The sequence below is a fragment of the Passer domesticus genome, chromosome 5 (assembly GCF_036417665.1).
Source record: "Passer domesticus isolate bPasDom1 chromosome 5, bPasDom1.hap1, whole genome shotgun sequence".
Classification (NCBI taxonomy): Eukaryota; Metazoa; Chordata; class Aves; order Passeriformes; family Passeridae; genus Passer; species Passer domesticus.
Genome location: NC_087478.1, coordinates 48,643,537 through 48,656,608, shown reverse-complemented (window position 1 = coordinate 48,656,608; position 13,072 = coordinate 48,643,537). Strand labels below are relative to the sequence as shown.

The 13,072-nt window shown below is 58.4% G+C and overlaps 1 protein-coding gene across 1 annotated transcript; it reads right to left on the bottom strand.

Annotated features, from left to right (window-relative positions):
- Positions 1 to 1,099: 1,099 nt before the first annotated feature.
- On the bottom strand, positions 1,100 to 11,762 carry NPTXR (neuronal pentraxin receptor). Its single transcript, XM_064420204.1, has 5 exons — positions 10,982 to 11,762; positions 4,066 to 4,288; positions 3,681 to 3,925; positions 3,182 to 3,361; positions 1,100 to 2,803 (listed from the first exon to the last, which is right to left on the bottom strand). Exons 1-5 carry the CDS (start codon positions 11,567 to 11,569, stop codon positions 2,579 to 2,581), a joined length of 1,461 nt encoding a protein of 486 aa, XP_064276274.1. The 5' UTR covers positions 11,570 to 11,762; the 3' UTR covers positions 1,100 to 2,578.
- Between the last annotated feature and the right edge of the window lie 1,310 nt (positions 11,763 to 13,072).

Below are 13,072 nucleotides of genomic sequence, written 5' to 3'. Positions count from 1 at the left end.
TGAGGATCATGCCAGCATCATTTGGCAGAGATGAGGAGGGCAGCACCGAAGGCCCTGATCAAGCATCTCCTGGTGTCCCCTTTGTTCCTGCTTTTCTGTGAGGACTTGCACACAGTTTCAACGTGGGCTGGTTTTCCGGGCTCCGGAGGAGATGGGTGTTTTGCCAATAGCCTACATCAGCAGCCAGGCTGTTTCCATCCCTGTTCATCCTCTCACGTTTCTCCTGCCTTGGCCAGCAGCCCCAAGAGCCTCTCACAGTGCTTCTGCAGTTTTGATAGGAGGGTGTTCTGGACCAGTTTTCCTCCCCATTTAACCTCTTTCTGAGTTTATGATCCCATCAGTGTTTTTTGGCATTTCCTCCTCTAGAAAATGTTGTGCTTAATTATGCTGCTGTTAGTTGGGCATGTGAGCAGATGGCACCCGTTGAACCCTCTTCTCTTGCTGATGGGGGTGTGAGCTTCCAGCTCAGCAGGGCCCTTGAACCAATGTTCCAGCTGATGTACACACTTTTTCTTCAAAACCAGCCCTCAACTTTGTGAAGATGTGCTGAAGGTGAGGGTGCCAGCCTTTCTTTTATGGCATTAAATGCCCTGCAGAAGGAGAAGTGGGGGGCACAGCTCTGACTCAGAGAGGAGATCCCACCAGCATGCCAGCAAGGGGAAAACTCAGTCCTCTGGCTTTGTGCTCCCCTTGCCCCAAATATTGGTGAAGCTGTGCCTTTCGTAGGAGGAGCAGGACCCCCTGAGAGGCAAAAGCACCATGCAGACCTGATCATGAATTGTTCTACAACAGGAGCTGCAAGAGCCATGCCTGAACCATCTTGTGCCTAGCTGGGTCAGAAACTCATTACTAGTACTTAATTAGATTTACACTCAATGTGAGCTCCTTGCTATCATGCTCTGACCTAGAGGCCAGGATTTCTCAATTGTTTCTGCTTCTCTCCATGGAGAGATGTTTCCCCCAGCCCTCATGCCCCACCAGCAGCAGCCTGTACCCCATACTGCTCTGCAGTGGGTGGCCAGACTGTGACACCATCCCCTTGGGCTGCCCAGTCCCGTCCATGTCCATCCCCCCAGCAAGCTGGCACCGCGCAGGAGGCTCGAACAGAAAACATCACGTTTATTGTTCACGATCAGCTTTACAAAAGAAGCGCCCCAACACGGGCACGCCTCAGGGCCCTTTTCACAACGTGCATTGGAGAAAGCGCGCGAGCGAGCGAGCGAGGGAGGCAGAGGGGGCAGCTCCTCAGGGTGCACGGAGGTCACAGTGTTCCCACTTGGCACTGGGGCTGCTCCCCATCCCCGCCGTGTCATCCCCAGTGGGCTGAGCCACCCCAGCACTGGGCAGGGGGATGGGGGGCAGCAGGGCTGTCCCTTCTGCCAGCTTTGCCTCCCCCAGGGAGGGGGCAGCTGCCACCCAAAGTGGGACTTGGGGTAGGGGGAACACTGGAAGCTGAACACTGCATTGAGCAACCATGAGAGCCCCGAAATAACCCTCCCACCCCACCCCCAGACACACACACACACACACACACACACGTGCACATACACACACTCACATATCGAGATGTTGGTGACCACGCAGTGTGGAAACAGCGGATTCTCAGGCACTCCACACACAGGGAGAACACCAGCCTGCTCTGTCACCCTCCCAGTTTCAAGGCCGGTGGCAGCCCTGTTCCTGGCAAGGAGCAGCTAAAGAAGGGGACCTGGGTGGAACCAAGGGCAGTAGCCCAATCCAGTACCAAAAGACTGGGGGATGGATGGCGGGGCTCCTCTGACCACCACCATCTTCCATCTCTCTTTTTCTTGCTTTTGCTCCCTTTGGTGGCAGTGCTGCACTCCTTCCCCCTCGGCCAGCGCTGGGGGAGATGCTTTGCCCCTTTCCCCCATTCCCTTGGTGGCTGACCCATCCCCCAGCTTGGAGGTGGTGGGGAGTCTCTCTTCCCTCTGCCTTAAAAGCCTGGCTCTCCTCGGGCAGCCCTGCCCAAACAGGCAGCAGAGGCAGGGAAAGGGGTGCAGGGGGGTAAGTGCTGTGCCACTGACTCTCTGCCATTCTCCCTCAGCTTCCCTGGGGCCACATTTGAAAAACCAGGGCAGCAGGAGAAGGATGGGGCTGGAGGTGGGATCCTGGAATGCAGGCTCATAAAACTGGACAGTGAGGTTGTTAGAAATAAATAAGGAAAGGGGATGTGTTCAGGTGATGCCTGCACCCTGGCATCCCACTGAGGCTGGACTGCACTCAAAGCAGAGGGAGTTCTCCTTCCCACTCCCTGTAAGGTCTGACAAGGTGAGGACCCTCACCGTACCAAGGACACTTGCAGGTACAGCGAGTTCCACCCAAAACAGAAGTGGGGCAAGATGAGACTCAGGAGCCAGCCTGCCAGGAATGAGGACAAGCCACAGCACCAGCACAGGGACAACAGGGAGGCTTCCAGGGGCCCCTCTCCCTCCTGGGACACCAGCACAGGGCTCAAGCATTGCCCCGGCAAGGCTCAGTGGTCTGGGAGGGGAGAAAGGGGCTCCCTGCTTCAGGGCTGCCAGCGGGCTCCTTGGCGCTGGGAGAGGGCTGGGGCTGCTCACGCCTTCCTCCCTTCCTCGCAGGCGGCAAAGCCCGCCTTGCTGGCACCTCCAAAGACCTCCACCGCCTGCTCATCCCACTGGATCACGTTCCCTTGGAGGTGGGAGGTGCAGTTGGCCAAGCCCAGGATCTCTGCTGGCGCCAGCATGTGGTCCCACACGCCGAACTGCGCCAGCTCTCCCACGAAGGCCTGTGTGGCATCAAAGCGGCCCCCCAGGGTGTCCTGGGAAAGAGCAGGAGAGGTGATTGGGCAGGGGGGAAGAGAAGAGGAACATGCATCCCATGGGAAATGGCAAGGGGGAGAGGTCTGGGGAGAAGCAGAGCAAGGTGCTTGGTGGCAAGGAGGGGAGGGGATGAATGCATGGAAGAGATTCAAGAAGACAAGGCAGGGAAGCCAAAGGGATAGGGAGAGGGAAGAGAAGACAGTGAGGGGACATGGCCAGCCTGGAGGCTGGATGAGCAGGCAGGAGAGACAAGTGCCCTGCTGAGCACTCCTGCCCATGCTGCCCCCTCCCCTCGCCCCATTTGGGGGCTTTTCCCCCAGCCAATTCCCACTACAGCGATGCTAGCTGGCAGCTCTCGGTGTTGAACTGGTACCTACCTGCTCCTGGCCCAGGATGATGACACCCTGGGGCCTGATGGAATGCCAGGAGGCCAGGTTCTCCCCGGCACCCCGCTGCTCACCATCCTGGTACGCTGACCACTTGCCGTCCCGGGTGGTCCATGCCACGCAGACGTGGTGCCAGGCCTTGTCCTTCAGACTCAGCGGCAGCTGGGCAACCTTTGGGAGAAGAGCAAGATCCCAGTGCTCGGTAGGACTGCTGGGGGACCCCAGGATCTCCCCAGCCCCCTGCAGAGCAAGCAGTGCACCCCCGTGGTGGTGGTGGCATCCCAAAATCTACAGACATGCAGATGTGCTGCTTCTCCCTCTCAGAACTCACCCCAGTGAGCCACCCTCCCAATCCTCCTGCCTCCCACCATAAACTTAGGGCTCCCTCCTCCTAGCTCCCCCACACCAGTGCCCCCAGGAATGTAATTTCCTGGGGGGATTGAAGCAGGGAAGATGAGGGCAGGGTTTCCTCTCCTGCCACTGGGCTGACCTTGTCATTGATGAGCAGCTCCAGGGGGTTCGTGCCCCACTCCAACAGCACGATCTCGTTGGCTTGGCTCGGGACAGAGTAGGAGAACGGGGTGCCAATGCCTGCCAGGCCCTTGGACTTGAGCCACATGCAGATGGTGAAGGCATACAGCTCCGGCAGGCTCTTCTTCACGCGGGCATACATGTAGTTGTTCTGCACTGGGATGGTCACCTTGAAGGCATCAGGAGGGCTGTAGCCCAGCGGTCCTACGTATCGAGGAGGGGAGGAGAGAGGAAGGTCAGCACCTGTAGCTGGGATGAGGGTGACCCGTCCTGGGGCTCTCCTGGTGATGCACCTCAGGGTGGGAGCCCTCTGCCCCACCTCCATCCCGCTGGGCAGGACTCACCGTGCTCCAGCTCCGTCACGCGGTTCTGGAGGGAGTTCAGCTCCTTCTCGATGTTGTGCTGCTGCTGGCTGCGGTCACTGCTGGCGGCCTGGCGCTCCTTCTGCAGGGTCAGGATCTTGGAAAGGAGCTGCTCTTCCAGCTGCTCCATCTTGGTGTGGAGGGCGTCGCGGGCAAGTGCTGGGGCAGTGGGTGCCGAGCCATTGGTGCGGGCTGGCAGCTCCTGCTGCATTTGGTGGCAGCAACGACGGCGGGAATAGGAGGGACAAAAGAGAAAATTCAGCACAGTGTCACTATAAGAGTTAAAATAAGGACATGCCCAGCCTGCAGCACCACAGGTAGTGCTGGGATGACAGTCCCATATCCGCACTGGGGTCTTCTCCAAGAGCCTCCAGCTGACTTTGTACCTCCCCTCTCAGAGCCCCCACTGAGCTCATTACTGCAAAACGAAGCTTGGCTGCTCTTAATGACTTTCCGTGCTTCAGAGACAGAGCAAAGATGGGATGTTTGGGTCATCCCTTGGCTCTGCTCCTGCAGGCAGCCTCCCACCATGAGGAAATGATGCAGGCAGGACCTTGGAGCTCCCGGCCAGTCCTGCTGCTCGTGAGGCCGCTTACCTACAGCCAGCACGTTAACATCTCTTAATGGGGCTGTAATCCTCTTAGCCGAGCTCAGCTGGCGTGCGGGGGTGTGTGCACGTGTGCCAGGTAGCTCTCCATAAGCCAACCTCTCCTGGTCCACCAGGATGGCAGGGACAAGTGGGACTGGTGCCAGGCTGTCGTGTCTCTGGCCCTCAAGGCATGAGCCATCACCTGGGGACACCAAGCCTGTCTTGTCCAGTCAGGGTTAACACTCAGACCAAAACTCTTCCCATGGCAAGTCCAACACGGCAGCTGGTGAAGATGGTGCCAGCTGCTACTGCTGCAAAGACCCAGATCCCACCTTACTGGGAGACCCCATCCCAGCTAGAAGAAAACCACTCCGGAAGGGAGAAAGTGACCTTTTGCCATGCTCCTGGAGTTTCTCTGTAAATAGGAGCCCTCTTCTTTCCCTATGTCCTTAGTGCATAAGTGTCTCTGCCATGGGCTCTGAAAGATGACAACCACCTTCTCTGTGTTGCCAGACCTTCCCAGAGGTGCTGGAGCAGCCATGGAAACCCTTGCCTTGGCTCCTCCAGCACCAAGGGATCTGCATGCCTGCTTCAACCCTGGACATTCACAGGGCTTGTGCTGGCAGGACACGGGGGATACCATCCCTGTCGGTCTGAACAGCCTCCCTCCTGCCTCAGAGCTGCCTGGGGGAGGTCAGCACACTCACCTGTGGTTGTGGTTCCCTGTTTTTTCTTCTTTCTTATATCCAGCTTACCCAGGCTGGACAGGACCTGATAATCACACACACAAAGCTGAAGGAGAGGGATGCCTGCCCACCTCACCCCTAATCTTCACTATGCATCATGAACAACAAAGGGGAGGGGAAGGCTGGAAGAAAGTCAGCTTTGGCTGGGCAGGATGCAGCCTTGGCGGATGGGAACAGCAGGGAGAGGAAAAGTGAGAAGATGGTGCTGGTGTGAGCACAAATGTACCCACTCTGGGCAACAACACGCTCAGGCTACAAATAAAATGGAAGTTATGATGCCCCAAGGTTGGCAAGAGCTTCCAGCAGGGTCTGCCAGGGCAAACCCACAAGTTGTGTGAGGAAAAATCAACCTGGAAAAGCAAAACCCAGCAAGAAAAGAGAGGTTGTGCTGGGGACACCTGCCAGCCCTGACCAAATGCCAGTTCTCACTGCCGGCTTGCTCTGGGCAGCACTAAGGATGCTCTTGCAGTGAGAGCAAAACCTCTCTGGTAAGGGAAAAGTGCCCAGCAAAGAGCATCCTGCCTTTGCTCTTTACAGAACTGAAAGATTATCTGATGGGAAAGGGGCAACGAGCATCCTGCCTTTGGTCTTTACAAAACTGAAATATTAGCTGATGGGAAAGGGGCTTTAACTATTTTGCTAGGGTTTGTTTTGTTGGTTTTTTTTGTTTGGTTGGTTTTTTTTGGGTTTTTTTGTGTGTGTGTTTTTTTTTGGGGATTTTTTTTGTTTTGTTTGTTGTTTCTGGTTTTTTTAAGGGGGTCTTGGGCACTGGATGAAAGGCGGGGTAGAGATGGCAGGAGGGAAGGGATGTGCAAAGTTTAATTCTCATCCTCCTGGCAGGGATAATTCCCACCTGGGGCTGTCTGCATTTGTAGCCAAGCTGGCAGGAGGCAGCACAGGTGGGAGGGGGCTGCCTTTGCCTCTATGGCCACATCCCGTGGGCTCCAAGAGCTTTTCTTGTCCTTTCAGGCTGCCTGGCTGCAGCGGAGGCTGGCACGCTCCTGTCTGCCGCACGCTTTGACTGCTCGAGCTGCGGGTTTGGAGCCTACGTCCCTGCTTTCATGCATGGCTCCATCTGTTAATGATGAAAAAAGAAAAAGCTGGGAGATTTTGTCACTCTCACTAGCCCCCGATAGCCTGCCCTACATTATTCAGTAGTGACTGAGTACTTTTTTTTAAACCTCTGTCTTCCTCCTGCTTTTCTCCCTGCTGCTATTTTCTCCCCTCTGTAACTTTTCTCCCTATGGCTTTTCCATTTCTTTGACTTCAGAGCGTCTCTTCCTGATGCTTCTCTCCATGCTCACACACTGTGTCTTTCCCCCTTCACTCACTTTCTTCCCCCCTCCCGAGTTTTCCCCCTCCCAGCCCTCTCTCCAGCTCTTGCTGGTCCTTCCCAGTTGGCAGCCAGGGTACCGACAGCCGGAGCCACATGGCAGACTGAACCCCATGCTCCTTCTGGAAAGGGATTACAGTCAGCACCCTCATCTGGCAGGGTTTCAGGGCCATCCCAGCAAACACCATCCCTGTCCCCATGGACAGAGGATGGCTGGACAGGAGACTGGACTCCCCATTCTACCCCGTGCAGCTGAGTTGTGCTGGGCGATGCCCCTGATGCCAGGCTGGGCTGCATCCCTGAGCCGTGATCCTCTGAGCTGCTGCTCGAGCATCTTTCTCACCAAGCAAATTATCTGCAAAATTATTAATGGTTGATGTGCAGCTGTTATTTACTGGTGACCTTTGGGGAGGGGAAGGGGGGAGCCTTCTCCCTGGCTGTTCGGCAGGCACCCGGCTTCCCATCTGCCACCGCACAGGCAGCAGGGGAGTGGGCAGTGCGTGTGGGGGAGGCTCCTTCCACGCTTTTTGGCCACCAGAACCGGCAAAAAAGATTGAAAGATGCCAGGTAACATTAATCACGTTAAATGTCAGCGGCTGGCGGGGGTGGGGAGGGGGAGGTGGGGCAGGGGGCTGCGGCAGCCACGCCGGCGTGTGCTCTCTGGGGCTGCAGCCCTCGGGCAGCAATTGCACTTTGATTTACATAAGGAGATCAGAGCCTCATTTACTAATGCACCGGCAGATCCGGGCGCTGCTGCTGCCCCTCAGCCCCAGCACACCAGTGCCCACCCTGGCTGCTGGGACAGGGCAGGCAGGAGCCCAGGAGGAGGGAGCCCTGGCACATCCCAGGTATTGGGATGCACAATCAGACCCTTTCCGCTCCTTGGACTCCTTACAGCCCGCACAAAACTCCTCATGGCTGCTGCCTTGGGACACTCACTGCTGCAGGACAGCACACCTGCTGCACCAGGGGTTTTGGACACTGCCACCTCTTTGGACCCAGGGAGGACCTTGGGGATCATTAAGCTCCAAAAGGGACTGCATGGAGTAGAAGAAAAACAGGGATGCATCAGCCTTTCCCTCTTCCTCATAAGAAGAGGGCTCACTGTTGATCCTGTCCCCCTAAAATCTCGCTCAGAGGGAGGGGGCTGGGACTGTCACAATTTGGGTGTTCACATCCCCTCGCTGCTGGAGATTTAGACAAGAGGGAAGCAGCTAGGTCACCCCCATTCCCATTCCCTAGCCGAGGGTTTCCTGCCAGCAGCCAGGTCACCAGCCGCAATGGCACAGCCACGACAGCCGAGGAGCAAGCAGGCTGTTGCAATTCCACCGGGTCCCCCAGGGAGCCCATCAGGCTGTCCCCTCTCCCGCTCCGCTCTCCTGCAAGGGATGATGGGGAGAAGGGGGTTATCTGCATCTCACACAGCCCAGGCAGCCAAGGTGATTCTCCCCCCATCCCTTTCCATTTGCAGCAAAAAGCATGGAAAAGGAGCACCTGGATCCCTTGGCTCTGTGTTCCAAGCGAGTACAGACATGAGCACGTGCTGAGAGAAAGGGGGGGACCCTGGAAACCAGGATGAAAAAGCCTAGCTAGGCTGCTGTGCGTGAGGAAAGGACGATTGGGGTGGCGTTAGGAAGAGGTGAAGGAAGATGTGTGAATGCTGTGCTGATGCTAGCCCAGCCCCACAGAAACGGCAGGGGACAAAGAGCAAGACCATGGGGGCCCTGCCTGCATCCTCTCCTGGGAAATCCTTCTGCCATGCCGACAAAATTAAGAAACAAATGCCTTAATAGGTTTTTCAGTGCATGAATAAATCTTGTTATGCCTTTCAGACAGGGCTGAGAGTGCCCAGATTAGATCAGCAATCTTCCACCAGCCCCCTCCCTGCAGTCCCGGCTCTGAAGCATCCAGCAGTAATCCCTGCTGGCAAACCTGACTGGAGACTCCCTGGGACGCAGCCTTCCCAGGGCGGCCCATGGCATTTTGTGTCATCTCTCTTCTGAGACTAAGCCATCTCAGACTTGGCAGCATTTCCTCTCCTTCCCAATGGGTTTTGCAGCCTGTCCCCATCCAGGTCACCTTTTGGGATGACCATTGCCATTGTCCAGGATGGCTGTGGAGGCTGAGAGTGCCTCCCGTGTCATGGGGTACCCCAGGAGGGCTCCCAGGGCTGGCAGCTGCAGTGATGTGGGACAGAGGAGTGCACGTACCCCACCAGCAAGTTTTAAGGGCCTGCTCCTGGGGTGGGGAGAGAGGCAATTCAGAGAGGGAGGACACAGGCAACTGTCCCTGGATGGCTGAGGTGTGACTACGAGGCTCAGCTGGCTGGGCTGCAGCCCTCACAGGGGTGTGCAGCACTCCAGTGACACTTTTTACCAGGACAAGGACCAGCCCACCTGTAACATGCTGCCCTATTTCCTCACCTGGCAGGGCTCAGTGAGCCTCAGGGTGCTGTGTCTCCCCTGCAGAGTGTATCTGGGACCCTCAGGCCCCGGGCAACACAAACATTTTTGGTCATGTGCCACTTGGCTTCCTCGTCAGTGTGTGCATGAGCCTGGTCCCAGCTCCACTTTAGGCTCCTGAGGCACGTGTGACAGCCTGCTCCAACCCTTGTGAGCTTCACCCTCCTCCTCCTCCTCCCCAAACCTCCCACCACCCTCAGAAACCCTGGGAGAAGAGCCAGGGCAGCTCATGGGTGATGCTGCCCCACAGAGAAGAGGGAGAGCGTGGCTCTATTGCCTCATGCTGCCCAAGATCCAAACTGATATGCTGGGCACCATCCCACCGTGCATCATCTGGGATAGGTGTGCAGAGACCTATTGCCCTGCTTTATTTTTGGGTGAGCATACCTGCTGCGTTATTCCACTGATGGAAAATCATTTGTTTAGGGCTGCAGGGTTTTTTTGGGGGGGTCTGTCCCTCCCTTTGGCTGCATTTGGCTCTGGACAACATGTCAGACAGGCTGCACATCCCACACTCCCTGCATGTGCCTGGCATGCCTCTGTGCTTCTTCTTGTGCCTGTGTGTGCATTACCCTGGCTGCTCACAGGGGCTTCCTCTCTGGTTTTCCAGCTCCTTTCCTTCTTGTGTTCATGTGTTTATTTCCTTTCTCTGTCTTTTTGTTCCTGTTCATATCTCCATCGCTTACAAAAACCCTCTCTCCCGGTCTCATTTCTCAGCCTGTGACCTTAGTGGCTCTGAATTTCCCATTCCCATTCCCATTCCCTGCTGCTGGGCCCACATGTCTGTAGTGAGGGGGCAGAAGGGCAAAGCTGAGGAGAGGGACCCTGTGGGGTGCTGCATGACCCCCCTCCTAGCTCCACACTCCAGGGAAGAGTGGAAAGAGCAACAGGAAACCGAACAGGAAGGTTGAGGACTCGCAGGAGGCTCCTTGCAGGTGGCTCTGACACCTGACAGACCTCAGGGAATAACTCCTACCTGGAGCAATTCCCACAGGGAAAACAGACACCTCTCCTCTTGCAGCTCTCACGTGCCACAGCCATATCCTGCCAAGTCTGCCAAGTTCCGTGGGACTGCTGAGTCCAAATCAGCCCAAATAAATGAACACTAACATGCACTCTGTGATGTTCCCCATGACCTGGTGGAGCCTCTGGTGCTACAGGACTGTGCCTGGGCCAGGGCTGAGCCTGCCAGGCACAGCTGCTGCAGAATGGGGACCAGGGGTCTGCATCCCAAGTGCCAACAGCCCAGTGCCACAGGAATGGGCACAGTGAATGACTCCAGCTGTGCCCTTCTCTCTGCAGCTCCTAAGGACCACGTGGGGAAAGGGTGCCAGGCTCATGGTGGGTGGCACTGCACTTTACTCTGTGAGGTGTCCCATTCATACCCATGATGGCATCCGATGGGATTTACCTTTCTGCTAAAGGGCAGGGTCTGGCTGCCAGAGCTGCCAACCTGCTCCAGCGGAGTCCTTAACAGGTGCTATGGGGCAAGCAAGGTGTCCTGCCTGGGTGCAGCCTGTGGGGAAATTGGGGCAGCCCGGTGCTTTGGGAATACCCTGCATGGCAAAGAGAGAGGAGCGCTCAAGGTGAGTCCCTTGCCCCTGGGCAGAGATCTCAGGAAAGAGGGAGGCAGGGACAGCCTTCCTGAAGCCTCACGAGGGGACGAGCTAGTTCAGGGTGCATGCGGCTGCAGGCTGGGGAATGGCACGTGTGGGAGCATCTTTCCCCGGGAGCATCCCGCCCAGATCCCCAGGAGCATCCCTCGCACCTCTATCCGGTCGATTCTGTCCTGAAGGGTGCGGACAGCCTCTTCCAGCTCCCGCACGGCGGGCGGCTCGTCGGGAGGGTGGCCCATGGTGCCGGGGCGCGGCGCGGCGCGGAGCCCGGCGGCGGCGGGGGGCGCGGCGGCGGGGGGGCTCCGCAGGCCGCCCTCGCAGCGGCTGAGCTTGCCGGTGAGCTCGCGGATGGTCTCCTGGTCCATGCGGATCCGCTCCTTCTGCTCGAGCGCCGTGCGGCGCAGCTGGGCCGCCGCGCTGCGCAGCGCCAGCAGCTCCTCGGGGCCGGCGCCGCTGCCCGTGCCGGTGCCGGTGCCGGTGCCGGTGCCGGCGGCCGGGCACTCGGTGCTCAGCGGCGTGCAGACGAAGCGGCTGAAGAGCGGCGGCCCGCCCGGCAGGCGCGGCCCGGCGCTGGCCAGAGCCTCGGCGGGGCCGTGCAGCGCTCCCAGCCCCTTGTCGGCGGCGGGCAGGAGCGCGGCGGCGGCCGAGTCATTGTCGGCGGCGGCGGCGGCGGGCGCGGCGGTGCCGGCCGGGTGGACGCTGGCGATGATGCAGATGATGGCCCCGAGGAAAGCCAGCATGCCCGCCGCCAGCAGCACCGCCAGAAACTTCAGGGTGGCAGCGGCGTGGGGGGCCCGAGCCCGCGGACGGCGAGAAAACAAAGCGGGCGGGGATGGAGAGGGGGAAGGACGGTCGGAGGGATGGACGGGCAGCACGGAGGGAGCCGGCGGTGAAGGACGGTACCGGCAGCAGCACCGGCGCCGGGGCCCCGCCGCGCCGCGCCGCGCTTATATGTGCCGGGCGGCGCCGCCCGCACCGCACCGCGCCGCCCCCGCCGCCGCCCCCCGGCCCCGGCCGTGCCCCCGGCCGTGCCCCTCCGAGTGACCCCCTCCCGCTCAGCACCCTCCCCGGGCTGCAAGGGCGACCGCCCGAGCCGCGGGAAGCCAGCGGCTAAGGGAACGGGAAGGGCAGGCAGGGCGCCCCGGGGCACCCGGGGACGGGGCCAGCCCTGCCCTGCCCCGGGCTCGCTGAAGTCAGCCCGGCGGGAGCTTCTGGAGAGAGGATGCTGCTCCGGCACAGCCCAGGGGGTGATTTTTGCCCTGCGAGATGCCTAGACTGGCAGTAAAGGGACGCTTGATACCCCGAGGGGGAAAGCCTCATAATCACTCATTCCCTGTGATGGTCTTTTGGGCCTTTTCCGCCTTCCTCCTGAAAACTGAACTAGCAAACTTCCTAGCTGCCTTGCTCTCCCCCCTCAGACAGGGCTGTTGCAGAGAGCTGCCATGGGATGCCTCACCCTCTGCCCCACACGCCCACGTTATCCATTTGGGAAATAAAGACACAGGCTTAATTTCCCCCACCATCACTCTAGTCTGAGCTGCTCATAAACAAGCTGCTTCAGACAACCACTACCTCCTTGCTCCAACAGAAGCTGTGCCGTGCTCTCTCCTGGCACACTGGGGCCTTGCTGACACAGCCCTACCGAGAAAAGAGGAGCAGAAGAGGGAAAACAACCAAAATCAATTTCAAGGTCTACTCAGTAATGGCAGGAAATCCTTCCTAGCAGGCAGGGAAGCAGGAGCGTGTGTGTTTAAAGCAGCTCCAGTGCTGGGTATGGAACAACAGTAAAGATTACCTCTTCTTTCCCCCCAGACATGTCTGAGTGGATAGCAAGGGAGCCAGAGCTACAAAAGACTCCTCAAATTTGGCTGTTGATAGCATACAGTCACCCTTTCTCCCCAGAGAGTGCATTGTACCCCAGCCCCTGAAAGCCATCACCCCAGAGCCAGCAAGAGACCTGCCTGACTTGTGGTGTTGTAAGGCTGTGGGGAGGAGGAGGAGAGGAAGACAGATGAGGTGGTTCAAGGAAGAGGTAGAGATGAAGGGAATGCTGAGGGGGAAAGTGGAGCTGGACATGGAGCAGTCTGGGTGGGTGGATGTGAAGAAAGCCAAGCAACAGGCGTCTGGTCCTGGTGGCGAGGCCGGTGAGCGCTGTGGGAGGGGAGTGCTCGGTGTGATGGGACAAGTGGGCACTGGAGAGGGATGCAAAGGAAACAGAAGCCTGCACCCCATGACATGGGGGG

Bases quoted from the DNA above. Each gene is read 5' to 3' on its own strand.
- NPTXR (XM_064420204.1), bottom strand. From the start codon at position 11,569: ATGCTGGCTTTCCTCGGGGCCATCATCTGCATCATCGCCAGCGTCCAC. The intron at 4,289-10,981 runs GTGCGAGGGATG...CACCAAATGCAG, and splicing joins ACAGAATCGACCGGATAGAG to CAGGAGCTGCCAGCCCGCAC. The intron at 2,804-3,181 runs GTAGGTACCAGT...GCTCTTTCCCAG, and splicing joins TCATCCTGGGCCAGGAGCAG to GACACCCTGGGGGGCCGCTT.